Genomic DNA, 27,944 nt, shown 5'->3' with positions numbered 1-27,944 from the left:
GAACTGGCGAAGTTGGCTAAATAATGCAATTAATTAAATGGGCAAAAGTTCACTTGTATCTTTTCTTTATCCATCTTTATCCACATTCACATGTCTGGAAATCGATCATTATACATGCAGCTTTTATCTTCAATGCACAATGTGGAGTTAAAACACCACAGGAAGTTTTCCACGACACCCTGGACCAATATGTATTAAAAAAAATACTGACCTTGATACTGAACAGTAAACTTTAGGTATTATAAAGCAAACTACCCACATGTTAATATTATAATATGGAGTCAAAAAACAATGAAAAAAGAAATATCATGTAGTTAAACTAAATCTGTACCAGTATCTTCCATAATTCTAACTACATATGAACCAGCAGCTCCTGCTTTTGACTACACTGTTGATCAATGATGAGGAACCTACCCTGGAACTCTCCAAACATGGGAAGTCACACTAGGGTCATAGCCCAAACAAGGTTTTAAAGTCCTTAACTACTTTTACAAAAACTATACCTAATCTAAAGAATACTCTACTTGTACTCTTGATTATTTTTCAGGTCTAAGGTGCGTAACTTCCTGAAGAACATCTTTAATAATCAGTCGGAGATTCTTCATCCTTAGGTAATGGAAGTCACATTTCCACAAGCCAACATCCACTGCTGGCAACAGATGCATCAGAACCACCAAAACCAAGGAGATTATTCAATTCACATTTTAAGCCCGCCAAAGAAAATAGAGCTTTAAAAAAGTCCAAGTGTCCGAAGAGACTGTTTTGGCAAATACAGTTTCAAAAAATACAAGTCATTAGCTTAATGTAGAAGTCGACTTTCCCAATGCAGAGTTTATTACTGGCAAAGGATTCACCAAGGTCTGCCAGTAAAAAGGGGAAAACTATTGGAAAAGTGATCTATGTACACAATTCCAGTTAAGTTATAAAAGCAGTATGTAATTTAGGAAAGGCTTGTGCTGCACTATTATGACAACAAATGTTAAATCAGAATCAATTGTCTTCCTAATCTCAGGAAACAAATTGTGGGTTGCTGGGGGGAGGGGGATTGGGAGAAGGGGGTAGGGTTATGGACATTGGGGAGGGTATGTGCTTTTGGGTAAATTGGAAGGGGAGGTGAACCATGAGAGACTATGGACTCTGAAAAACAATCTGAGGGGTTTGAAGTGGCGGGGGGGTGGGAGGTTGGGGTACCAGGTGGTGGATATTATAGAGGGCACGGCTTGCATGGAGCACTGGGTGTGGTGAAAAAATATTGAATACTGTTTTTCTGAAAATAAATAAATTGGGAAAAAGAAGTTTAAAAAAAAATCAATTGTCTGACACATTTGGAACACAACACTACTACTGAAAAATCTTGTGTAAAACTTGCTTAAAAAGGAAAAAAATATCAGAAAATGCCAGCAGGTGTTCCAGGATTGTTCATTATAATGAGATCCAAATTTGGGGGATCAATTAATATAGATCATAAACCTAGAAGGAACTTCAGATCTCATTTTATATATGAGGGAGCTGAAGCCTTGAGAGGTGACATGACCCGACCATTGTCACACAGGACTATATGACAAAGTTAAGAAACTATACCATGTTGAGTCCATTTGATGCTTACATTGACCTACTTGAAAAAGGACATGTTGGAGAGGAGAAGGGAGTTGGGGGAAATCAGAGGGTTAGACGAACCACGAAAGACTGTGGACTCTGAGAAACAATCTGAGGGTTTTGGAGGGGATGGGAATGGGAGGTTGGGTGAGCCTGGTTGGGGGTAGTATGGAGGGCACATATTGCACGGAGCACTGGGTGTGGTGCATAAACAATGAATTCTGAAACACTGAAAAAAAATTTAAAATAAATAAATAATTTTTTATTAAAAAAAAAAAAAAAGAAACTATACCATGGTGCATCCTAGAAATAGACAGACTAAAGATCTAGGTGTACTCCTAGGTACTCAAATTATGTCATAGATAACAACTAGCTTTTGGAAATGTAATTTAGTCTTCTATCTCAGAGAGCACAGTAATGTAGGAGTGACAGAAAAAGATAATGGAGACCAAAAAGCAAGGTACTGTTTATTTCTCTGTGAACTGGTTACTTGTGACACTTGAAAGATTCTGCTGGCTTCTGTTCAAAGAAGTTTATAATAATTAAGCAGTTTTAATTGCCTAGTTTATTTTTACTTTTTATTTTGAAATTTTTATTTAAATTTTGTTAGTTAACATACAGTGCAATATTGGTTTCTGTAGTAGGAAAAATACTAAGTGATCCATCACTTGGTACAACACCCAGTACTCATCACAACCAGTGCCTTCCTTAAATACCAATCCCCCACCTTGACCATCCCTTCCCCCCAACCCTCAGTTTATTCTCTGTCATTAAAAGTCACTTATGGCTTGTTTCCCTTTCTCCTTTTTTTCTTTTCCCTCCTCCCATATGCTCATCTGTTTTCTTTCTTTAATTCCACAGGAATTTGAGAAACAAACAAAGGATCATAGGCAAAGGGAGGGGAAAATGAAACAAGATGAAACCAGAGAGAGAAACAAACCATCAGAGATGCTTAATCTCAGGAAACAAACTGAGGGTTGCTTGAGGGGAGGGCTTTCAGAGGGATGAGGTGGCTGGGTGGTAAACACTGGGGAGGGTATGTGCTATGGTAAGTGCTACGAATTGTGTTAAGACTGATGAATCAGACCCGTACCCCTGAAACAAATAATACACTGTATGCTAATAATAAATAAATAAATAAATAAAAATAAATTCCACATATGAGTAAGATCATATGGTATTTGTTTTTCCCTCGCTGATTTATTTTACTCAGCATAATATACTCTAGCTCTATTGACATCATTGCAAATGAATTGCTTAGTTTTTAAAACAGACTTGCAGGTATGTGGCAAGTGAAGCAAGGCAAATACCAAGGCAGCACATTCTAGGAGATAGCTAGGACTCAGGGAAAGGACTCAGATAGCTAGGACTCAGGGAAAGTCTATAGCTAGGACTTTAGACTTTCTTGCATGGCAGCTTAGAAAGAAAGCCAAAAAAAGACTAGCTTATCCTGACTTCTAGGAAGCCTGAAAATTAAAAAAAAAAATTTTGTAGGGGTACATGGGTCGCTTGGTAGGTTAAGAGTCTGCCTTCACTCAAGAATGATCTCAGGGTCCTGGAATCCAGCCCTGCATTAAGCCCCATGTAAGGGCTCTCTGCTCAGTTGGCAGTCTGCTTCTCCTCCTCCCTCTCCCTCTGTGCACTCTCTTGCTCTCACTCATCTCAAATAAATAAATAAAATCTAAAAAAAAATCCTGTATTTGTAATTTGTAGGACTTTTTATGTTTCTCTATCTGAAGTGAGTGATCGCTACATGGATAGCCAGCAAGTTTAAGCTTTTACACTAATGAAGATAGGTTTGAGAAATACTTGTCTACTCCCTTAGACAGAATGAAATGGTTCTAGACAATAATTCAGGAAAGAAGCAAAAGAATGGATTACAAGAGAATTGAGGGCCTATTAAGTATTAAGACAGTGAGTAGAAGACCCTTACACTTTGGAAAAGATAAGAAACAATGTAAGTGGAATTATAGGTATAAGACTCTGCTTATGGAGAAGCAACTCATATCTTTAAATGCCAAAAATATAAAGGCAATTAAAAATGAAAGAAATCCCATTATTGTCCTTAGGAGGAAGGAGAACTTATGGCATTGTTAATTTCCTTTTGAGGGTATAGAAATGGTTATTTGGGGTATTTTAGGAGATTTTTATACTGTTAGTATATAGTGATTTTTTTCAGGAAGACAGGTATTTTTGAGACTTTACCTTTTCTTTTATTAATACAAATAATTCCCTACATTCCAGATTGTAGGCTTCAGCTCTTATAACATGTAGCAATGTGTACGATAGATGACAAACTACTCATGATCATACCAATAACTGAAGGACAACCCTGGTCTTTCTCTACATTAGTAACTAAAACTAATTTTTTTAGAGTGGGGGAAGGGTAGCAGAAGAGGGATAGAGAGAATCTTTTTTTTTTTTTTTTAAAGATTTTATTTATTTATTTGACAGAAATCACAAGTAGGCGGAGAGGCAGGCAGAGAGAGAGAGCAGGAAGCAGGCTCCCCGCTGAGCAGAGAGCCTGATGCGGGGCTCGATCCCAGAACTCTGGGATCACGACCTGAGCCGAAGACAGAGGCTTTAACTCACTGAGCCACCCAGGCGCCCCGGGAGAGAGAGAATCTTAAAAAGGTTCCACGCCCAGTGAGGAGCCTGACATGGAGCTGATCTCACAATCCTGAGACCAGGACATGAGCCCAAATCAAGAGTGAGATAATTAACTGACTGAGCCACCCAGGCACCCCAAAACTAAATTTTTAGTAGTGGGCAAATAAGAGAAATCTTAGCCATCCTCTAAGGTTGAGAAAAACTGGGCATTTTTTTTTCCAATTTATTTATTTTCAGAAAAACAGTATTCATTATTTTTTCACCACACCCAGTGCTCCATGCAAGCCGTGCCCTCTATAATATCCACCACCTGGTACCCCAACCTCCCAACCCCCCCCCCGCCACTTCAAACCCCTCAGACTGTTTTTCAGAGTCCAAAGTCTCTCATGGTTCACCTCCCCTTCCAATTTACCCAAATTCCCTACTCCTCTCTAACACCCCTTGTCCTCCATGCTATTTGTTATGCTCCACAAATAAGTGAAACCATATGATAATTGACTCTCTCTGCTTGACTTATTTCACTCAGCAAAACTGGGCATTTTAATAAAAATCTACAATTTCACTGGGAAAGTGAAGCTTTCTAATATAGATAAGGCAATTTCTTTTTTTTTTTTTTAAGATTTTTTATTTATTTGCCAGAGAGAGAGAGAGCAAGCGAGTACACAAAAGCAGGCAGAGAGGCAGGCAGAGGCAGAGAGAGAAGCGGGCTCCCCGCTGAGCAAGGAGCCCGATGCGGGACTCGATCCCAGGACCCTTGGATCATGACCTGAGCCGAAGGCAGCGGTTTAGCCCACTGAGCCACCCAGGAGTCCCAAGATAAGGCAATTTCTAATGAAGCTATGAAGCTACTCTCTCGAATTAGCTGGGGTTAGGCTCCTTTATATAGTGCATGGTCAAACTTGATTCTCTTTCTAATCCCTCTGAATCCTGGAAGTATTCAGTCACACTCAAGGAAGTAAACTACCTCAGCAGAATGAACTGATTAGAAGATTAAACAGAAAATAGGAAGGCAATTTACTATCCTGAAGTGTAGAGATACAATGCCATCCAGATTCTTCCCGCATCATTGACAGAAACTGAATGAATCAATGATACAGATTAAATTGGGCCTTGGGGCACCTGGGTGGCTCAGTGGGTTAAAGTCTCTGCCTTTGGCAGGACATGATCCCAGGGTCCTGGGATCGAGCCCCGCATTGGGCTTTCTGCTCGGCAGGGAGCCTGCTTCCTTCTCTCTCTCTGCCTGCTTCTCTGCCTACTTGTGATCTCTGTCTGTCAAATAAATAAATAAAATCTTTAAAAATAAATAAATAAATAAATAAATAAAATGGGCCTTAAATGACTCTTACTGCTGTGAGGCATTTTCTAGAGCAGGGTGGTATTATCATCTGTTTTTCCAGTTAAAATTATAGTTTCGTAAAGATATGGATATAGGAAACACAACTAGCTATGCATATGCAGCTGAAGAACCATGTTGGGTAACGACTTATGATACTAAAATGATTATACTCCCAGAAAAATGTTAAATAGTTCAGAAGAACCAAAAGATTATGTTTAACAAGACCCACACAGTTATGATCAAGGGGCTTTAAACTCAAATCGAAGAATAAGAATAATCTTCAGTTAAAACTGCAGGACTATGAGTAACAATGATATTATAGGAAAAAAAAAGTGGAAGAACTAGCAGGTAATTATTAAGAGGAGAAATACAAACAAATAGAAAACAAATCCAACAACCTAAAAGAAGGAGTGTGTTTATAGAGTGCAAACCTGCAATATCAAAATAAGTAAATCTCAGGGACTGTTAATACTTAGTGGAAAGGAATTCATCAGTGGGAGCTGGCATTTGAAAGGAATGTCTTACAATATTTTACAACAGAAGGTGGAAGATACCTATAAATGAATTTATACAAACACACACACACACACACACGGAGATTCTTGAACATGAACATAAACAAAGGAACCCCTCCAACTCCCCGGCCAAGTGAGACTAAAAGAAATCAACAGTTGTATTATCAAATGGAGTTTGGTCACTGACCAGATGGATGATTTAGATCAGGCTTTCATAAAACATGCTGCAAACAAGTAGAAGGACAGTATCAGCCATGATGGGGACATTAGCTATTCACATGTACTGGCGGCTTAATTTTGCTCAAATTAGAGCATCTGATAAATTCTTGTCATGTGGCTAAAAAATTCATCCTCTACAGATAAACAATGTAATGAAGGGAATTGATTTAACAATTTCACACATAAATTTAAACAAAAACAAAACTAAATGATGTCAAACATGCAACTACATTTGTGGTTGGATATTCTGACAGGGACTCATGATATTCTTAGGAAGCAGAAAAAATAATGGATATGACTTAATGATCATATCTAAAGAACAATGGCTGGCAGATTTATAGCAACCTTGAGGGAGACCTCTAGTTGGTCTATTCTTGGTCTGATCCCACAAAACTTTTAAAATCAGTGACTTGAAGAAACAGTAATATATGTATAAGTTTCCAGGTGACACAAAGCTGGGAAGGAGAGTTAATATGCAGGACAAAATAGTACATACATCAAGTATTGACTGAGCACCTTTTATGGGTAAGATGTCAAAGTGAATGCAATGATGAGTCAAGATAAAATACTTCTTCTCAGGGGTGCTTGGGTTCCCAGTCCTAACTTTAGAGATTCTTAAAGCCTCTGCCTTCACTCGGGTCATGATCCCAGGGTTCTGGGATGGAGCCTCGCACTGGGCTCTCTGCTCAGCAGGGAGCCTGCCTCCCTCCCTCTCTCTCTCTCTGCCTGCCTCTCCCTACTTGTAATCTCTGTCTGTCAATAAATAAATAAAATCTTAAAAAAAATAGTTCCTCTCAGGTTCCTTTTCAACAGGGGCAATAAAAATATGTGTAAATGATCAAAAAACAAGATATGATAAGTTCCATAAAAAAACCTTAAGTGGTTGGACAGATCACTGAAGGGAGATATTACTCCTAGCTGTAAGTGTTGGTGGATTCAGAAGGAAGTATCCATTGGAACATGTCAAGTGAGTAGAATCTGGATATGTAATAATGAAGAGAAGGGGATTCTAGATTCAGAGGTGGAAAACTATGGAACTAATATTGAGAAGGGTTTGTGGTTTTGTCTGAAGAATGAAATGCAGGATTGGGAGCAGAAGGAAACAAAAGTTGGGTAAGAAGATTCTGGGATTCAGGTTGGCACAATAAACTGAAAACAATAAAATTAAATTAAACTTGGATGAACTTGCAGTTTTAGGATGGCAGTATAAAGATTTGCTCCCCTTTTTCTTCTTGAAAATTACCCTCAAACAATTAGGCAAAAAGAAATAAAACACAAACACTAATTTTAATGACTAAGAGGAATATATGAAGCATTCCACATGGAAATTAAAAGCAGATAAAAGAGTGATTGATGACTTAGCATAGCAAAGAAAGGCCAAGTCCATGTGTCAGAAGAGGGGATACCACAAGTAGCACTTCCAGAACCTTGGAACTGTTTAGGAATTAGAAACACACATACCAAGGTCAAAAGAGAGGCAAAGGACTGAAATGAGGAAAATTGGGCTAAAAACAGGAAAAGTCTGAGGCAGAAGAAATCGAACCCCTACTCATACTCAGAGACACCAAGCAAAAGGATAGACTGAAGCTAAGTGCCAAGCAATGCCATAGAATGACAGTTAAAAACAAAAAACAAGAGCTTCTTAATATTTTAAAATAAAAAATATTTTAATGTTATATATAGTATAAAATATTTTTAAGAGCTATACATATGCCCAGTTCCCAGTCTAACTTTAGAGATTCTTATTTAGTATAGTGAGAATCAGTAACATGTTTTGATAATGTTTCTTAGTCTGAAAACCACTGAGCTGGTGTAAAAAAGAATCTATTCCCAAAACTTATCAAAAGATAAAATGGCATAGATGAAAATGTAGGTATTTTCATTTATAGGTAAATACTATTTGCCAGGTATTGTTCTAGGAATAGTACAGTACACAAAAATTTCTCTACCCTCACAGAGTCTGTATTTTAGTAACTGAAAAGACACAAAGTATGTAAAATAGATTGTATTTTATATCTTATTGGCCAGTTACATGAAGAAAAAACAGCAGGGAAGGGGAAAAAGGAATGTGGTCAGAGAGAAGGTAATATTTGAATAAAAATCTGAAAAAAGTAGGGGAACCAACCATCAAGATAAGATAACTGGGAAAAAGTGTTTCAGGCAAATAGCTGAGGTAAAGGGCTGAGACAAGAGATTGTCTATATGCTTATTCAAGGAACATCAAACCAGCCAGGAGAGCTGGAGGAGAGTGAATGAAGATAAGAGATCAAGGGTTACCAGGGATCTAAATTGTATAGGATCTCATAGGCTTGTGAAGAACTTTGGCTTTTATTCCTAGTGAGATGTTAAGCCATAGGATTAGAAAAGTGAGTCATTTACACACACACACACACACACACTAACACACACACAATATACTTATGAATCTGAAAAACAATGGAATTTGTCTAGGTAATTAATAACAAAAATAAAAATGTTCAGTCATGTCTGGCTAAATAAATCTAGACATTTCCTAATACAGTACCTTAAAGTGAGTGTATAATAAATATTTGTGGAATAAATGGACAGTAAATTTATACTAAAAAGGAAAATAAGAGTTTTTGAAGTTCTTAGAAAGTCAGAAGCACTGTATTAAGAATACAACAATTATCCTAAGATGCAGTCTTTTACCAAAGATTCTAGGCATTCTTGTAGATATCATCAAGTAGATATTTCTATTTCCTATTTTACATATGTTCAGCAAGCAAAGACTAAATAAAAAGTCTTCCAGAGTCATTTTGAAACTTTTCCTCTTCTGTTTGAAAGAGTAAGACAGTTTTTAATAGTCTGTATTTTAAGCTTAGCAAAGCCTCACTGGGTTCTAGATTTAAAAATTTATCATAGTTCATGCACAAACTAACCCTACTTTATTCTTACAAAAAGAACATTATATATTTTCATCTCAAAGTCTGGTTTATTTTTTTCCAAAGCCTAGAACCCAGGGTTTTGGCTGTCAATGAAGAATTAAGCAAGTGACAAATTCATTTCTTCTGACAGCTAGGGAAAGTGAATGTACTTTCTTCTTCCCAATGTCACTTCTGTTGCTTCTTAATGAACCAATCCACTCTTTCTGCCAGACACTATTTGTTTTTAAATTATTGGGTGATAAATAATGTCATGGACAGCAAAACAAAACTGCCTCTTCTTTAATATTAGTACTTCTTTTGCTTGACAGTATTCGAAATATATATATATTTTTAATTAACCAAAAAATGACAAAGGGCTAGCTCCTTCAGCCTCTGCAATAGGACTTTCTACTGAAATGAAATTAACTTCTGCTGTTACAGGCAATTGTAGATACTTTTGGTATCAGAACATGTAACGATATCTCAGGGAAAAAAATGAATTCTAAAGTCATATAATACTAAAAGATCTACCTTAAATGGCTAAGAGACTTAAATTCTCTTCTATGACTAAACCACTGAAAGATGAAATTCAGAATAAACATACACAAAACCCATTATTTGTACTAGCATATATGAATTAAGTTAAAGTCATATGATTTAAGAAACAGTCCACTTTCATTCCTCTGATATGTCTAAGATTTGCTGATAATTTTATGTAAAGAAAAAAAATTTACATAAATTTATATTAAACTACGTTAATTTGAAGTGTGAGCTCAATTTTAACTAGAAGGATCTGACCTCTGTTTACTTTTTTTATCAGGGTATTAATTAAACATAGGAAAGAAGTAAAAGAGTAGAAAACTTGGTCACTCAGTTTAGCAGTTTTCTCAGATAGGAAAAATAACAATGAAACCTCTAGGGTTAAGAATTTCAAATGAGGCTGCTAGACAGAGAAGACAGACCAAATCAGCTTACCACTTGAACCATTTTGAGATATCTGGCATATCTTGGATCCTTGGCTACAGTTAAGATATTTTCTGGTGTTACTTCACTTTCCTGTGGTCCAGAGTCTTGTAAACTGTTCTGCTGTAGAGAGTATTGGGTGTAAATCTTTAGACAATTCATAGAAGGGGTCCATTATGTTACTTAAAAAGGGGTGTATCTTTTTATAATTCTAAAGCAATCAATATCAGAAAAAAATCTTATTTCTAAATTTAAATACCAATAATTTAATTATGGGATATATGTTTCCAAATATTTACAAATACTTAAATATGATTTCAGAGGACATTCCATTTAACTTCAACTAATATTATTCCTTAAAAAATGCAAATATATTCATGGCATTAAAAAATACCAGAATTCTACTTTAGTTGTCCCCAGAGTGCCAATATAAAACATGAACTATAGATGGACATATTATTTTAATAAAACTTTTAATAAAGCTAATGAAACTATTTGATTTGCCAATGGTTCAACTCTAGCAGATAGCAAATTGATTTTCTAGGTAACTCCCATCCATACAATTGAATTCCTCATTTATTATATAATTTTACTCCAAGTGTATATGGCTATTCTACCATCTTAGAAAGCACTGCATGGAGAATCTGTGGAAGAGAAGCCCATTTTTCCAAACAAATTTATCTAGTTTTGTATCTTTCAGCTACTGATGGAACTACGAATGTTAATCCACTAACAATAAAGAATACTGGGGAATGGTCTTTTTAGATAAAAATGCTTTTATCATATAGGCAGTTCTCACTTTGCATAGTACTGTGTTAAATGAATAAATGTTTCTCCCATTATATAACACTAAGTATACAAAACTGAGCGTGTGGGTGTGTATGTGTGTGTATATATATTTATACATATATATATAAAATCATCTTAAAAAGACATGAATACAAAAAATCCAAAACATTTAATTAAATAAAAAATTCAAACAAGACCCAAGTATGTTTTTTAAAAAAAATTATGGACAATAAACTCATACAATAGTACAATGGAACAAATGAGAATTAATTACATATAGGATCAACGAATTTCAAAACTCAGCCTTAACTTTGCCTAATAACCAAGATCTCAACAAGGTTTAATTATGTCAGCCCTTACACCTTTGCTATTTGAATGACCCTTAAATCCTCTATCATATCTCTCAACTGTCCTTCATTTTATTCTCAATCTCAATCTGCACAATTGGATGTTCTATTGTGAGTAATGATATGATCTGAACCATGAAATTAAAGTTGCAGAAAAATCAGTATGCAGAAAAATCAGTATGCAGAATCCAAGACTTGGGTCTTTGACTCATATAGATTAGAGATTGAAATGAATGAGTGATTAAAAAAGTCCATGATTATATTTTATCAGATGAGTGAGTTTGTAATGCCCGTGGAAATTCTGTGTTAAGTAGTACTTAAGTCCATCTCAAAATATTTTACATAAAAAATAACAATAACAATGGAGAAGAAATAAGAAGTTGATTTGAATATTAATATGCTGAACAGGTATTTTATCAAGCTACTCAACATGCAACTTGACCACAATTTTTTAAACCCAGGAAGCCAACAGATCTTCATAAATTGTCCAAATGAATTAATATATATTTTTAAAATATAATTAACAAAATATACCAAATTGTTCTGAATTTTAGAAAATTTAGTTGTGATTACTCGAAATTAAGTTTTTTGAGACAATAAGTAGGACCAACACAATCACATAAGTTTTAAAATACATATTATAGACGGCATTCATAATAACACCTGAAAAAATTAATATTCAAAATTAGACAGATACCACCACTTAAATATATGATGGCTAATATCCACCAAAGAATAACTACAAGATAGAGTGAAAACATTTTCTTAATATTTTTATACGTGCCTGTTTTAGAAAAAGCATGGTCCATATTTAATTAAAAGGACCTTGTGAAGTTAAACTTCTCTAAAACATCTGGATTTTTTTCTTGTATTTTATATATATTTCAGTGGCCATGATAATACAATTTGCTATATTAATTAAATGAATGTTAAATTTTCTAATATCTAATTGTTAAGTAAATGGTCATCTATTTTATTCCGCCAAAACATATAACTAAATTTATGGCTCCTCCCATGGGCCTTGCAACATGTGTGTTCAATATATTTAATGAATTCAACATAGGTGCTGGAGACAGTGTAGCACCACAGGTAAGAGCAGGACTCTTGGCACTGGATTGCCTGGGTTAAAATTCCAGCTCTTACACTTGTTCTTTTGACCTTCGGTAACCTCTATGTATATCATTTCATACATCAGTGAAGTAGCAGTGATAATACAGTATTTACTTCATAGGGCTGTTGTGATAATTAAATGAGTTAATTTCTGAAAAGCACTTAGAAGAATTGCTTCAGAGGTAAACAGTTAAGCACCCTCTGAATGTTAGTCATTATCATCACAGCCAACATAATCATAACCTAGAAAATATCCTGTGAAAGAATCTCCAGGTATAAATGCAGAATCTCATATAGCTAAGAAGTCAATTTGTTCAGTATAACTAGATAGACCACTATCTTAGTGATTATTTTATTTTGAATTTTAATACTCACTGAGATACACTAGAGACTATCTATTCTGCAACAATAAGAATTTTTATTTGTTGAAATAAAAAGTAATATAATATTTAAATGATTGCATGGCATAAATGAACATTAAGACACAAGATCCAAATATAAAGTGTGGCCCTTACCAGCATGCTGATTTGAACAAATCAACTCCAAAACCACACTTTTTAGATATTTGGTATTTCTAAATCAGTATCTCTCAAATTCCAAGAGCCTATGAGTCACCCAACAATCTTAGGAGAATATAGATTGTGATTCAGTAGGTCTGGGATGGAGCCTGAGGTTCTTTGTTTCTGACAAGGCCCCCAGGTGATGCCCACGCTGCTGGTACCTGGAGTAATCTTTGAGTAACAAGGGGTTAGATGACACTTGGGAATTATTGTTAATTATATTGTGTATGATAAAAGCATTGTGGTTACACAGGAAAATGCCTGAACTTTTCAGAGATGCTCAAGGAATTACAAAGCGGTGAAATGCTATGATGCCTGAGATTCACTTTAGCAGGTGATAAAAAAAAAAGATGAAGCAAATGTAAGAAAATTTTTACTAGAGAATCTGGGTAATGGACATTTAGTTATTAATTGTAATATTCTACTTTTGTGTGTGTTTGAAGGTCTTTATAATAAGACATTTTAAAAGTATCCTTATAAAAATGTAGGAAAAATGTCCATAGTGAACTTGAAGAGCACTGTCATGTTCAAGATTTCTCTTAGTCCTATTTTATAGTTTCTCTTTTACAGGCAAAGAAAATATTAACTTCAGGGAGTTGTTCAAAATAACCATAAAACAGTTAACTTTTTTCAAACTTCCTTTTCTACTTCAAGGTTTTAAAATGTTACTATTCAAAGTTTTACATCTTTATTTAACTTCCTTCAAACCTGCTGCTAGGTTTGTCTGGTTTAACCAAGAAGACCTACTCATGCTTCCTGGAACTTAAATACTTACTTGTGATTTCTCTGAAGCGGTTTCAGAATGTGATTCTTTTGTGACACCAGTGACACTTACAGGTGATACTTCAAATGTCACATCATCTAGGCCTGGGATAGATGACAACTGAGAAAAGAAAATTAATGTTGGCATTTGAAGATAATATTAGCTTCTTAGTTTATATTTATATTATTTTATAATATAAAACATATAAATATTTAGAATATTTATTCTTCATTATGAGTAAATATTTTATTATATTTATATATTTATATCATTTTATATTATATTATTTATATTAGATGCTTAGTTAATATTAGTGATAAGTTTCTAAGTGTGTGAGTTTTTGATAGCTATCTTATGTTTTTAAGTCTATAGAAATAGGGTATATAAAATCTCATCTTTGGTGTCTGAAATTCCCCATGCCATAAACTACTTAAAAGTGAAAGGTATTCACAAATAAAATATTTTCAAATAATTTCTCATAAATCTAACTTCACTCATAACCATTTTTTCCCTAGGAATTATTTTAAAAAATATAAGGAATCCTAGTGTAAGAAATAAAAGCATGGACTTTGGAGTCAGATTGTCTAAGGTTAAGTCACAAGCTATGTGGCTGTCTGTAAATCTCCTTAATATCAATTTTCTCCCCTGGAAAGTGGGGATAAGAAAACTTAACTCACAAAGTTGTAAAAAAAATTTTATTAAACATATTTTGTAGAAAATAAGTCCTTTGCAGCACATTTTAAGTTTTAATTATCTGGGAACTGACATAACTTCTGTCATCACATTTTAATGTCCGACATAGCTGATTATTTTTTTCTTTCTTTAAACATTTACCACTAAATGTTACTAAAATATGTTATCTTTTCATAGACAAAAGATGGGCATGCTCTCAAGTGGTTATGTATTTCAGGTTGGATTTGCAGGATCCAAGCAAACACTCTTTTCTGATTTCATTCTGATATCAGTGATAGACATTTGTCAGATGTTTGGCTAACTTTAGGAATTAATTTTATGGCTATGGAAATAATTAAGGCTAATTTGTCCATACAATATCTTAACTTGTGACTATGGACTCTAACTCAAGAATTCCCCAAACATTAAAATAAGGCACATACTCATAATGAAGAATAATGAAGAGGAAAAAAAAAAAAAACAATGGTAATAAGATCTGAAGCAGCAATATTCATTGAGAACTGCTGACTGATGACAGTACTTAGCACAGTGCCCCAGGCCCAAAGAGTTTCAAGTAGGTATGGCTGCTAGGAGATTATGTTCAACATGGTCAAGACCAGGTACCCTAAATCTCCAAGCTACAGAAATGTTTTGAGAGAAATGTAGTGGCTGAAGTCCACAAGATATAGAAAGCACAAACTAGACATTCTGATCCTCATGCTAAAGCTTTAGCCATTTTACTTTCCCATAAATATTCAAAATGTATTTTTAGATTAATTTTTTATAAAAGGACAAAGTCACAAAAAATATACTATTATATAATTATACTAATTATTATCTTATAATCAGGGAAAACACTGAACCATAAGTTTTAAAATCAAAACTCTTTTTTATTTTTGCTAGTTATATTATGTAATTTCTGACATCAAAATTGGTACTCTTCATTAGCATTCAATATATTTGCAAATAGAAAATAGCTGATATTTTCTCCAAATTTTGCTCTGGAGCAAAATTTGAAGTTTTATGTAATTTTTACTGTGTTATCAAATGATTACTATAATTGTGAATTTTCCATCAAATGAAGTGAACTACAGAACATCCCAATTTGTTAACATGTTACTCACAGGCTTTTGACTAGAATAATGAAAGAAATTTCAATTCATGTGTACATTTAAACAAACTCAGTTAATAGTTCATAATGAGTATCATTTTCTTTGTAATTATAATGAATTAAAAACAAACAAGAAAACACTACACCACCTCATGGATGCAGAAGCTAAACTGAATTCATTCCCAAATGCAATTAAAGTTTAAGTATGACTGAGAAAGTGGTATATGTGGAGCAAAGTTTATACTCTAAGTTATTCAGAAATACAAACCTTTGCATCCAAAATATTGAGAGTTGTTTCAATTTGCTGGATACGAAGAGAAAGGTCTGCCAGTTTCTGGAAAAGAAAGATTTGAACGTAAGAATAAAGTCTGAAATGAACTCTTAACAGGATAACAAAGGGCAGATTTGAAAATTTAAAAAAAAACAAACACTATGGTTTAAGTATTAGTCATTTTCTAATATAGTATTCTCTTATTTACATGAGTAGGAATGGGAGCTCAAGGATTTTGTTACCTTCATTAACATGTTTCATGGCTACTTTATAAAAACTGTATTCACAGATAAGCAAAAATTACCTTATCAGCCTTAACAAAGTCATTATGACAGCCATAATCAGTCACCAGGACCAGAATGTAAACTTCTTCCAGAACAGAGATTTTTGTTCACTGTTATAGACCCCATGCCCAGAACAGTACCTAAAACTTAATAGGAGTCTAATAATTGTTTGTTGATGAATGAAGGAACTCTTCATATAAAACAAGAATAAAAATTAGCTCGACACAGCCAGGAACAAGATCCATCTTTTTAAGTTATTTAAACAAGTTTTGCAATTAGTAAACATAATTAGTCCCAAATTTAAATTTTTTAAGTTTGAAAATTAAAGAAGATGAAATTAGAAGATGAGTCAGTTCAGGTTGAAAAGAAATAAAACAAAGAGAAAAAAATCAGAGTACTAAAAAGCAAAAGGAATCAACCTACCATCAAAATCCAAGATAAAACAGAACAAAAAGCTTACCATGCTCTAGTTATTCTGTACAATTAAATTACACTTACGTGTGTGTACTATTTACAGCCGCACAAATAAAAGTAACATCATAAAATATGATCCATAAGAGCATTTACTTAAAACTTTCCAATCCTAAACATTATTATACTCTGTAATACAGTCCAAGGGCAGTTGGCATATTTACCAGTTGGCAGATGTGTGGCACTCTGACTGCTTTCTGGGGTATTATCAAGATCCTGACTAACTCCTAAGCAGAATTTTAACACCCCCAAGAAATGGTCATTTGAGGGCACCTGGGTGGCTCAGTTGGTTAAGCAACTGCCTTGGGCTCAGGTTATGGTCCTGGAGTCCCAGGATTGAGTCCCACATCCGCCTCTCAGCCCCATGGGGAGTCTGCTTCTCCCTCTGACCTTCTCCCCTCTCATGCTCTCTGTCTCTCTCTCTCTCAGCTAAATAAATAAAATCTTAAAAAAAAAAAGAAAAAAATAAATGGTCATTTGCCCACATTTAGAGGGGAAAAAAACTGAAGGCAGCCACAGTGGAATTAGAGCTTTTAAGATGAGCACCCTGATATCTACAAAGCTATAATTAAGAAATAAAACATTAGAACCTAGTTTTTAAAAAAAAAATCTTATTTATTTATTTTAGAGAGATAGAGAGAGCGAGCACAAGTGGGAGGGGCAAGGAAGAAGGAGAGAGAATCTCAGGCACAATCTGTGCCCAGTGCAGAGCCCAACTTGGGTCTGGATCTCATGACCCTGAGATCACGACCTGAGCCAAAACCAAAAGTCAGAGGTTCAACCAAATGTGCCACCTAGGCCCCCTAACATCTAGGCTTAAATGGCACTTAAGGCTAAGTTTAACTTTGAGCTCTAGCATTTGCTCACATAAGGCTTTAATGTAAACATAAATACAGGTTTATATATCATTATATGAATGAATTCCTCTCTAAATTTTAAGTGTTTTCTTGGAAATCATGGAAATTAAATTTTTGCAGTTTTTTAAATTTTTTTTATTTATTTTTATTTATTTATTTGACATAGAGAGAGAAGCAAGAGCAAGCACGGAGCTTGCTCAAGCAGACGGAGTGGCAGGCAGAGGCAGAGGGAGAAGCAGGCTCCCCGCCAAGCAAGGAGCCCGATGTGGGACTCGATCCCAGGACGCTGGGATCATGACCTGAGCCAAAGGCAGCCGCTTAACCAACTGAGCCACCCAGGGTTTTAATTCATTAAAGAAGCTTAATAATTGCAGAAATCCTACAATAAGTTAATTTGTAAAGTGAGATAATTTCTAGCTTATCTAAAACTACTTGTATTGGTTGGATTAAAATAAACAGAAAAATATGAATTAAAATTAATTTTTGTTTAGATATATTTATATAAATGTACTTTTATTTATTTGTTTAGAGAGTATGTGTCCTTGAAGGGGATGAAAGGGGAGTGACAAAGGGAGAGGGAGAGAGAACCTTAAGCAGGCTCCACACACAGCAAGGAGCCCAAAGCACGATCCTGAGATCATGATGCAAGCCAAAATCAAGAATCAGATGCTTAAATGACTGAGACACACAGGTGCTCCTATATAAGTAAGTGTACTTTTAAGCAATAATCACCATTATTATAAACATCTGAGCATTTACCTTACTATGCTACACTGTGTATGCAACATATCATCTGAACTCTCACATCAAATGTATAAAGAAAGAACTGTTATCATGCCAATTTTAAAGAGAGAAAACTGAGTTTTTATACAAGTAAAATAATCTGAACTCAAATGCTCCAACTCCAGATACTATTTTTGAAAGAATTTTAAACTGTTTGAAAGAATTATACCTTGTTAAAACATGATGCCATAGACTCTGGGTGATGACAATGTGTCAATATAGATTCTAACAAATGTACCACATTGGTGGGGGATGTTGATAGGGAAAGCTGTGCTCTGTGAACTCAGGGATGCAAGAAGTATATCGGGAACTCAACACTTTCTGCTTAGTTTCGCTGTGAACCTCAAACTATTCTTTTTAATTTTAATTTTAATTTTTTTAGCTTTTAAGTGTGTTATGTTAATCACCATAAAATACATCATTAGTTTTTGATGCAGTGTTCCAATATTCATTGTTTACGTACAATACTCAGTGCAAACTTTTCCAAAAAAGTTTACTAACTAAAAAACAAACAAACAAAACCCAAACCCCAAAATCAAAAACAAAACAAAAAAACCTCAAAACAAATTTAAAAAACCAAGATGGAAAATTCCCAGGCAGTGCATAAATAGAATTTTTGTTAATAAAAGCTAAGAAGTCATCAATCCAGTTCTTCCAAAGAATAATATGCTACTGTGTAAAAAAAAGGAATCAAATTATTCTGATATAATTTCCTAAAATAGATGCTGTTTACCTGGAAGTATTTAAAAAATTTTTCAGGGTTAGATGATAAAACTAAATTGTCCTTAAATGGATACTCAAACACTCACACAGGATAGGTTAAGGATTTTAATACAAGACTTGGTAAACAAGCAAATAATGATGAAAATATTTATTTGGAAAACTACTTGTTGATAAGGAAGACTAAAGAGGCTTGGAAAAAAAAGGTTATACTTTCTAGAGCAGTAATTCCTAGTTTTTTTGGAAACAGATTTTTTTAGTATATCACCCTTTTACTTTGACACTCACTTTACCCATTCTCACATGATTATCAAAACCTAACCAAAATAAAATGACTTTTCTAAATAAAACAAGATTACATGAAAGATTTATTCATGCAAGATATTAACAATGATCTAAAGATCAATATACTTTAATTTATAATAATTTATTTCAATATCTTTGATATCTAATCTAATAATAACTTTAATACTGAAATATAAGGAAGTTACTGATTTAATATAATTTAATATAAAAAGATCTATGATTTCTGCTGGCAAGAGTCTCTCCTGTAATTTTTGACTAAATACTTTTAAAAGATTTTAATTAATTAATTAATTAATTAATAGCATGTGAGTGGGGGCAGGGACAGAGGGAAAGGGAAAGAGAATCTCAAGCAGACTCCGTGCTGTGTGTATAGCCCAACATGGGGCTGGATCCCACCACTTCGGAGATCATGACCTGAGTGGAAACCAAGAGTTAGACCCTTATTTGACTGAGTCACCAAGGTGCCCCTTTGGTGACTAAATTTAAAGAAAATGTGAGGGGCACCTGGGTGGCTCAGTGTGTTAAAGCCTCTGCCTTAGGCTCAGGTCATGATCCCCTGGGATGGAGTCCCACATTGGGTTCTCTGCTCAGCAGGGAGCCTGCTTCCCCCCTCTCTCTCTGCCTACTTGTGATCTCTGTCAAATAAATAAATAAAACCTTTAAAAAACAAAGAAAGAAAGTGTGAAACTGAAATTAGAGGTAAATAAAAACAAATATAGAGGGTTTTTTTCCCTATCCAAGTTCATATACCCCAAGATTACAACCAGGATATAATTGATTTTCTCAAAATCAGATCAACAAAAGGCTTTTCCTCCTGGCTAGGGAAGATTTTTGTTGTGGATATATCATATTATTTTATTATCCATAAAGGTATTATCCATCTTTTCTAAGGCTGGATTTTGAGTCTAAAATATTAAACATGTTAAATATGTTAATCTGGATTCTCTAATTTAATACTCTAATATAGGACATATTACTGTATCACAATTTTGAGGTCCTTAAAGTATATAATCAGTGTCTTTTGCAATCCCTCACATTTTACTTTATGCATTTAAAAATATTAATTTCATTTCACTGGACTGCCAAAGGGTCCATGGCAAAATTAAGAACCACTGCTTTTCTTCTTTTTTCTTTAAGATTTAATTTTTTTTATTTATTTGAGAGAGAAAGAGAGAGAGCACGTGTTATTGGAGGGACAAAAGGAGAGAAACTCAGACTCTGGGCTGAGCAAGAAGCAAGGAGCTGGATCCCACAACCTGGAGAACATGACCCAAGCCGACAGCAGACACTTAACTGACTGAGCCACCCAGGAGCCCCAAGAACCTCTGCTTTTCAAAGATAATTCAGCATAATGAATATTTTTGAGTCTGTTCCCATGTAATTATTGACATAACATACATAAATATATATATTTTTAGAAAGCCATTGTCATTTGACAGAAGTGTATCTGGCTTCATTTTTGGGTTATTGAAGTTCATTTCTGAGATTTTTATGCCTCCTGCATTTTCCTTCCACAACTCCAAACCACTCAACCTTGGCTCTATTGACATTTTGGGCTGGATAATTCTTCATTGTAAGGGGCTTCCTGTGCTCTGCAGGATATTTAGTAGAATCTCTGACTTCTACCCCCACTAAAAACACCTCTTGATATTGCCAAATCTTCCTTTGGTTGAGAACCATTGGCTAAAATGTAGATGATTATGGATATAAGAAACATGATCAATGATAGTAACTGTAAAGTAACTTGAAAGTTCTAGCAGAAAGACAAAATTGAAAGATAAGTCTTTTCCATCCACTTAACCATCCACTTATCTTTGCTATTCAACAGACAAATGGATAAAGATATGGTCCATATATACAATGGAATATTATGCCTTCATCAGAAAGGATGAATATCCAACTTTTGTATCAACATGGATGGGACCGGAGGAAATTAAGCTGAGTGAATTAAGTCAAGCAGAGAGTGTCAATTATCATAAGGTTTCACTTACTTGTGAAGCACAAGGATTAATGGAGGATACTGGGAGATGGAGAAGAGAAGTGAGTTGGGGGAAATCAGAGGGGGAGACAAACCATGAGAGAATGTGGACTCTGAGAAACAAACTGAGGGTTTTGGAGGGTAAAGGGGTGGGGGATTCGGTGAGCCTGATGGTGGGTATTAAGGAGGGCAGGTATTGCATGGAGCACTGGGTGAGGTACATAAACAATGAATTTTGGAACACTTAAAAAAATAAACTTAATTAAAAAGAAAAAAGCAAACCTGAAATATCTTGGTTTGGGACAATAAGGGTATTTGCAAAGTACCTGAAGTTTGCAGATAAACTGAAAATTTCTTGATTTATCACCCACCTATTTCTAAGGTGGTGCGTTTTATTAAAGTGAAAAAAAAGATGAAAGGAAGAAATATGGAGTTAATAGTTGAACATGAAAACAAAAATAAAATACTGTGGTTTTTCAGGTTTGTAAAATACTCAGTTTGCACATCCAGTTCTCTAAAAGAGAAACATTTTAAAACAATGAATCCCTTGGTATATCACACTGGGTTGAATGTTTTATAAGCCAGAAAGGGATGCAATTGATGGTTTTATTAAGCTTCATCTGACACTTAAGCCCAGCAGTTGTGAAAGTTGTAAAAGCAGTTATAAAAGTTCTAGCAGTAAATATAGTTTTAAGCAAGATTATTTGGCTGAAGGTTAAGTCCAATGGTGTGCTTAAAAACTGGATGCAGATGATAAGCACGATAAAATTTTTTAGGTTATGTGAGTACTCTCAGTAATTTTTCCTATTCTTAAAGAATTTAGGAAAAAAATAGTTTGGAATTTTTTTTAATTTTTAATTTAAAAAAATTTTTTTTTCTTTTCAGCGTAACAGTATTCATTATTTTTGCACCACACCCAGTGCTCCATGCACTAAGTGCCTTCCCTAATACTTAAAAAATGATTAAAAACTCCATATTCTAGGGTTACAAGTCAGAGTCAAAATAACACATGTGATTGCCCTGTTTACAGAATACCTTTCACTTCAAAATTCATTATAAGGTTAAATTTCTGCTCAGTTTTATCTGCGATATGCATAGAACTTGCATTGCACTCCTCATTCCATTCCGTTTTAAATTTGCACACTCCATATAATACCATAAGATTTTTCTGATTAGGGCCAGAATAGAAATGCTAACTGGGGATTTGTGAAGGAAGAACTTTGTAACTTGGGTCTGATTCAACTACTTTCCTTTCTCTGTCTTTCAACCTTTCTTCTTACCCTGGTTCCAGTCATCAGAAGAGTTACAAAGTACCCTGGTAGTTTTTTTAAAAGTTAAATTCTTCACTTTTCTTTTTATTAGAGAACTCTAAAACTAGTATTAGTGATGAAGAAAGAGCCCTAACCATTTGCTTCAAATTTACTTTCAGGTTGAGTTTAGCTGTGACTGAAGTTGGTATAATTTGGGTTTGGTTCAAACCAGATTATGGGAAAAACAAAAAACAAAACAAAACAAAAAAACCCCCAGGTTTTTTCCTTTCCCCCAATTGACTTCCAATTAAAAAAAAAAATAGCACCTGAGTTTCCTTTTTTGTTGAGGGAGACATAGTCATTTTGGCTTCTGTTTAAGGCTTTAACTAAACAAGGACCAATGAGTCTAATAGGTGCTATTAAAAAACAACAACCCATTTTGAAAAATCACAATGATCTTAATTCAAAGAGAAAAAAATAGCACTTGATGTTTGAATACATATATTATATCCTTGGGATTTATCATATCAAAAAAGATACCAAATGGACATGGCACAATAAAGAAGAGAATACAAATCTAAAAAAAATAAATTTTGAAATAGCTCATTACAGTCTTTTATTTGAAAATGATGTAAACATGCTTCTCACCCAGATCAGAAGGTGCAATATAAGAAAAGAGTGAAACCTTTCTGGTTTTTCCCATTATTAGGTGAATAGTGACTACACTATAAATACTATACACATAAATATATGTTGATTGAATAAGGACTAAGCAAATAATTTAAATCTTTATACATTTCAACTTCTCTATTTCTAAAAAACAGAAAATTGGACCTCTCTCAAAGGGGTGGTCTGTGATGACTGAATACATGTGGAACACTTAGCACAAAGCCTAGCACAGAGTAAGCACACAATAAACACTATTGTCATCACACCAAGCACACAGCTACAATTGACATAAATATCCAAACTGCTAAAATATGAAAATAATGAGTTAGGGTCAACCCTAGACTACCATTCATTAAGGATAAAAAGGCAATAAATTGCCTTTAAACTCCATGGGTTTTTGGTCAAGAAACTTCTCTCTAGGATTCAGGAAGAGCTAGGGAATAGTGATACATTCAAAACAGTTGAGGGAAAGTTGAGAGAGAAACAACAGAAAGGGGTTAAAGAGTGAATCGTGTGGCTTGGATAATGCATAAGCAATTATTAAAAAAGAAAGGATTATTGTTATATTTGATCTAGTCTCCAGTAAATAGCACTCACTTCCCAGGCAGCGGAAAATTACTAAGCACCACAAAGGTGAGGGGCTACCCCTGCTTCGGGGCAGCTTACCTGAGTTGCTTTCATAGGTGTGTTTGCTGGTTACTGTTTTTTTTTTTTCTTAACCTAGTGATAAGGAGTATGGAGATGGAGTATTTGCTCTTTTATGCTAACAGTCCTTGAACTGACTCTCTCCACCCTACCCTGGTATAAAAACTGAAGGACTAACTCCAGTAATCCTTGGTTTACCGCTCTTTAGCCAGTCAATTCTATATCCCATTTAGAGAGGCGTGGGTATGAGATAAAACCCATGGAAGCATGCACCTAACTCTGGGCCTGTTAGATGAAATATAATGAACTGAGTCCCTTACTTTATCAATTATCATATTTCACTTTCTTTTGTTTCAGTGAGAAGACAGAAGAGATTTGGACTAGAGAGGGCGAATTGGACAAAAATAACAGATGTTAAACAATAAAAATAGTTTTCCTGTCTCCGTACAATTTTTGTTAATAATACGCCTAACAAAAACTACTTGCTGAAGCTATACCTTATAAATAAAACAAAATGAATTAAATACTGTTTTTATTCATTCATCTGTGAATGATCTTGTTTTATTCCTTTTCCTCCTTTCTTATACCCAATTTCAACTCATGATTCTATTTCTTCCCTATTCTCTTTCTTGTCTTTTTAAGAAAACAAAACAAAACAAAACAAAACAGGGGTTCCTGAATCTGGTACCCAATCCTTAAGTAGTCATTTGCTGAAAGTATTTTTATTATTTTCATAATGATATTTGATACTAAAGTTATGTTTCCAGGCTACTTCCCAAACCACCTTTTGGATCAAGGAATGTTAAATAATTTTTTTTTAAAGATGTTCTTTCTTTCTCTTCCTTCCTTCCTCCCAATCTCCCTCTCTCCCTCCTCTCCCTTTCTTTTTCTTCCTTTCTTTCTTGGAGAGAGAGAGCGAGCTAGCAGGGGAGGGGCAAAGGGAGAAGTAGACTCCCCACTGAGCAGGAAGCCCAATGTGGGGGTCGATCCCCCAGGATCATGATCTGAGCCAAAGGCAGACACTTAACCGACTGAACCACCACTTAACCGACTGAACCACCTAGGCGCCCCGATAATTTTAATATAAACTGAAAACCATGTGTACTTAGAAATGTAAGACTTTGGGGTAAAAGAAACAAAATTTCAAAGTAAAGAAATGGTTTTGACTGTGAAATCTTGGAATTCCTTTTATTCTCTTTAGTCACATAAGCCTTAGTGAACTATCTCACAAAGGCCTCTAAAAACTAATTCAGCAGAGGTGGAATTCAAGATTGATGATACAGAATCAGAGAGGATATAAGGTATGTTCACCCAGTAACTGGGTGACAAGAGGTGATTGTCCATGAATATACAGACTGTAATTTTTGTTTTACTCGTTTGCCACTTTTAAAAGTGCAAGATGATTTCTAGGCTACTCATTAAGCCAGTATCCAGACCTACCTCCTCACAAACTGTAGAAAAGCGGTTGAGGAACTGTACAGTGTGCACCACAAACTGGTTTAGAAATGCCACCGTTCTTTTCTGTTGAATAGCTGGCACCTGTGTTATGTAAAAACAAACACGATTTTCACAGGACAAAGTACACCGTGCAAACCCCTTGACATCAATTTTATATACGTACATCCACCTATCTATCTATTTATCTATGTATCCCTATGTTATAGGAGTTACTGGAAGTACTATAAATAGTCACTATTTTTCTTAACTGTGGGGGTGGGGTATCCGATGAGGACATAAGTTGCGAAGTTTGAGAAAGGGCGTTGGCTTCACAAGTGGGAACTTTAGCTGGTAAAGGCAACACACATAAACACACACAAAAAACTTGGGGACTAAATGAAAGAGTGGGGTTAGAGGTCGCAACCTGCCTCTGCCGCCATCGTGTAAAACGTGCGTAGAGCGACTCTGAACACGGGAAGCAAAGGCTTGTGAAAGGCACACCACCCCCTGAGACGGATCAAGAGGGAACCCTCTTTAAGTCGAACTGTGGGACTCTGCCCCCCCCGAGAGCCGGACCAGAGAGGCCCGGGGCCAGGGACAGACTTGGATATGGAGAGATGGGGTGTCCCTGGGGACCGAGCGTCCCTTCCTCAACCTCCTCCCAGGTTACCTAATATCAACTCGGTTTTTTACAAACCTTGGTCAGGTCTATGCCTGACCCCATGAGAGGAAGCCCGTCCTCATCCATCTCCTCAGCGGGCGGGGGACCCAAGGCTCACGCACAAGCCCCTCCCAGACGGGGCCCGCCCAACCCGGTAATAATGTTCAAACACCTCCCCCTAGTCCCCGCCTCCGATGCCCTTCCCACCGGAAGGAAACGCCTCCGCTCGCCAATCACTCGGGTGCTCCCGTAGAACCCGCCTCTTTACACGGCATTCTGGGATTGGTAGTTCAAATCTGGATTGTGACGTCAGACGCAGAGGCGCGGGGCGGTGCAAGGCTCCGGTGTTAGCAGTAAAGTCATAAAAAGGGGGCAAAAGAACAACAAAAAAGAAAACACTGAGTCTGGTTGAGGTCATCCCTGCTTACCCCACTCTGTTATATAAATAGCTAAGTAATTCGTTAAAAAAAAAGTACACATTTTGAAAACCTAAGTGCTGGATACTCTCCTAGGTCCTGTGGGGAATACAAAGATTGAATTTGCTGCACTGGGAGAGGTTTATGCCCTGAAGGAGGGGACAAAACTTGTTTCCTAAGGACTTAACATGAAGTAAAACGTCAGATGCTGTAAGTGAGGCAAACGCCGATGGAAATGACACCCACTTAGATCATCAAAAAGGTACAACAGACACCTGACAGAATTTTGCATCAGGGATTTGAAGATCTTGGCTCAGATTTTGACTGTGCAGCCTTACACCTACAGGACCTAGGACAGCCACCAAACCAAAATTTGGAACCCCTTCTGTGTACATACTAAGGTGCTTAGAACAAAAGATGGAGAATTAGTCTCTGCCTTCAGAAAGCTTACAGTTTAGGGTAGATATATAGAGTCTAGAAGTGCCGCATCTAGGCGGAGGTGTTAATCTGAGAAAGTTGTGCACTTGCACACACGTGGGTGTGTATGCCCACGTACACGCAAATATACCACATATAAAAGGTGCTCCTAAATCCTCTGAGAAATACAGAGAAGGTAGCTTTTTAGCAGGAACTTGAGTGGAGATATGCACACAGTTTAGGGTGGACTCTTCTACCAAGGCACAGGGGCAGGGGGTGTATGGTATGTAGGGGAAATGGAAAGCGGCTTGATTCTGTTGAAGAAAAAAAAATCCCAGAAATGACGAATGGCAGGAAAGGGGTCAGAAAGACAGAACAGCTCATTAAGGGCTTTTTATGCCAGATTTGATACTATAGTCCATGTTTCTCTTAAGTGTGATCCATGAACCACTTATGTGGTTACATGTTACATGTGATACATGTAACCATGTATCAATTATTTGGGAGTGGGCAGTACTTCTTAAAATGCACATTTCAAGGATTAACCTTAAACAAGGACCTCTGGGGGTGAGCCTAGAAATCTGCATTTTACACCCCTCCACCCCCATTATTCTAAATTGAAAGGTTAGAAAATTTGTTCTGTAGGTGATGGGAACCATTAAAAATCCTGACCAGGAGAGTGATAGGATTCACTCTTTCATGACTTTCCTTTTATCTCTCTGGCCATTCATCTTTCCTTTGTTGGTCCCTTCTCATTCTCCTAACCTCTGGAGAGTCTCACATTTATATATGTAAGCCAGACTTCATATTGGAAGCCAGTGTAGTTGAAGCAGAGTGAGCAAAGTAGGGGAATTCAAGGGAATGAAAGTTATGTGGGACACAGATCATGGAAAGCTTTGTAGGCTATTGTAAGGACTTTGGCTTTCTGGGTAAGATGGGAAGTTATGGAAAGATTTCAAGTCGAAGCATAATGGGAGCGACTGAAGAGCTTTAAGGAGGGAAGTGTCATGATCTGAATTGTAGTTGAGGACAGTCATTCTGTTTGGCGTAAGGTAATGAAGAGTGACACGAGGGTGGCCGGCAAGCCCGGAAAAGTTACATAGCGGTTACAGTCACCTTTTACTCCACTCTCCTTTACATTTAAACATCCCTCTAGTTGTATGTCTTCTAGCTCCCTACAGCTTTTGAATCTATCTGTAATTTTCCATCTTTGTGGCCACATCTCAAGTTCTAACATTGTCCAATGTTACTGCAATAGCCTCTTCCTGCCTCCATCTTGGGTCTCTCCAGCCTACACATTGTA

General features: G+C 35.8%; 1 protein-coding gene across 7 annotated transcripts in view; it reads right to left on the bottom strand.

Annotated features, from left to right (window-relative positions):
- WASHC3 (WASH complex subunit 3) overlaps positions 1–25,950 on the bottom strand; it is a 122,334-nt gene extending 96,384 nt beyond the window's left edge. For 6 of the 7 annotated variants that reach the window (XR_006381434.1, XR_006381432.1, XR_006381433.1 and 3 more), the window contains exons 1-5: positions 25,845–25,950; positions 25,151–25,249; positions 15,745–15,810; positions 13,706–13,813; positions 10,137–10,247 (exon numbers count right to left, since the gene is read on the bottom strand). Coding sequence is in view for 4 of the 7 variants with exons in the window: in XM_044229344.1 (XP_044085279.1) it covers positions 10,137–10,247; positions 13,706–13,813; positions 15,745–15,810; positions 25,151–25,249; positions 25,845–25,895 (435 nt within the window). In the remaining 3 variants the exon portion in view is untranslated. The remainder of the gene's footprint in view (positions 1–10,136; positions 10,248–13,705; positions 13,814–15,744; positions 15,811–25,150; positions 25,250–25,844) is intronic. The other variant, XM_044229343.1, reaches the window with a different exon arrangement.
- Positions 25,951–27,944: the final 1,994 nt, after the last annotated feature.

The sequence above is a fragment of the Neovison vison genome, chromosome 12 (assembly GCF_020171115.1).
Source record: "Neovison vison isolate M4711 chromosome 12, ASM_NN_V1, whole genome shotgun sequence".
Taxonomy (NCBI): domain Eukaryota; kingdom Metazoa; phylum Chordata; class Mammalia; order Carnivora; family Mustelidae; genus Neogale; species Neogale vison.
The sequence above is the reverse complement of the archived record's forward strand: the minus strand, read 5'-3'. Positions and strand labels throughout refer to the sequence as shown.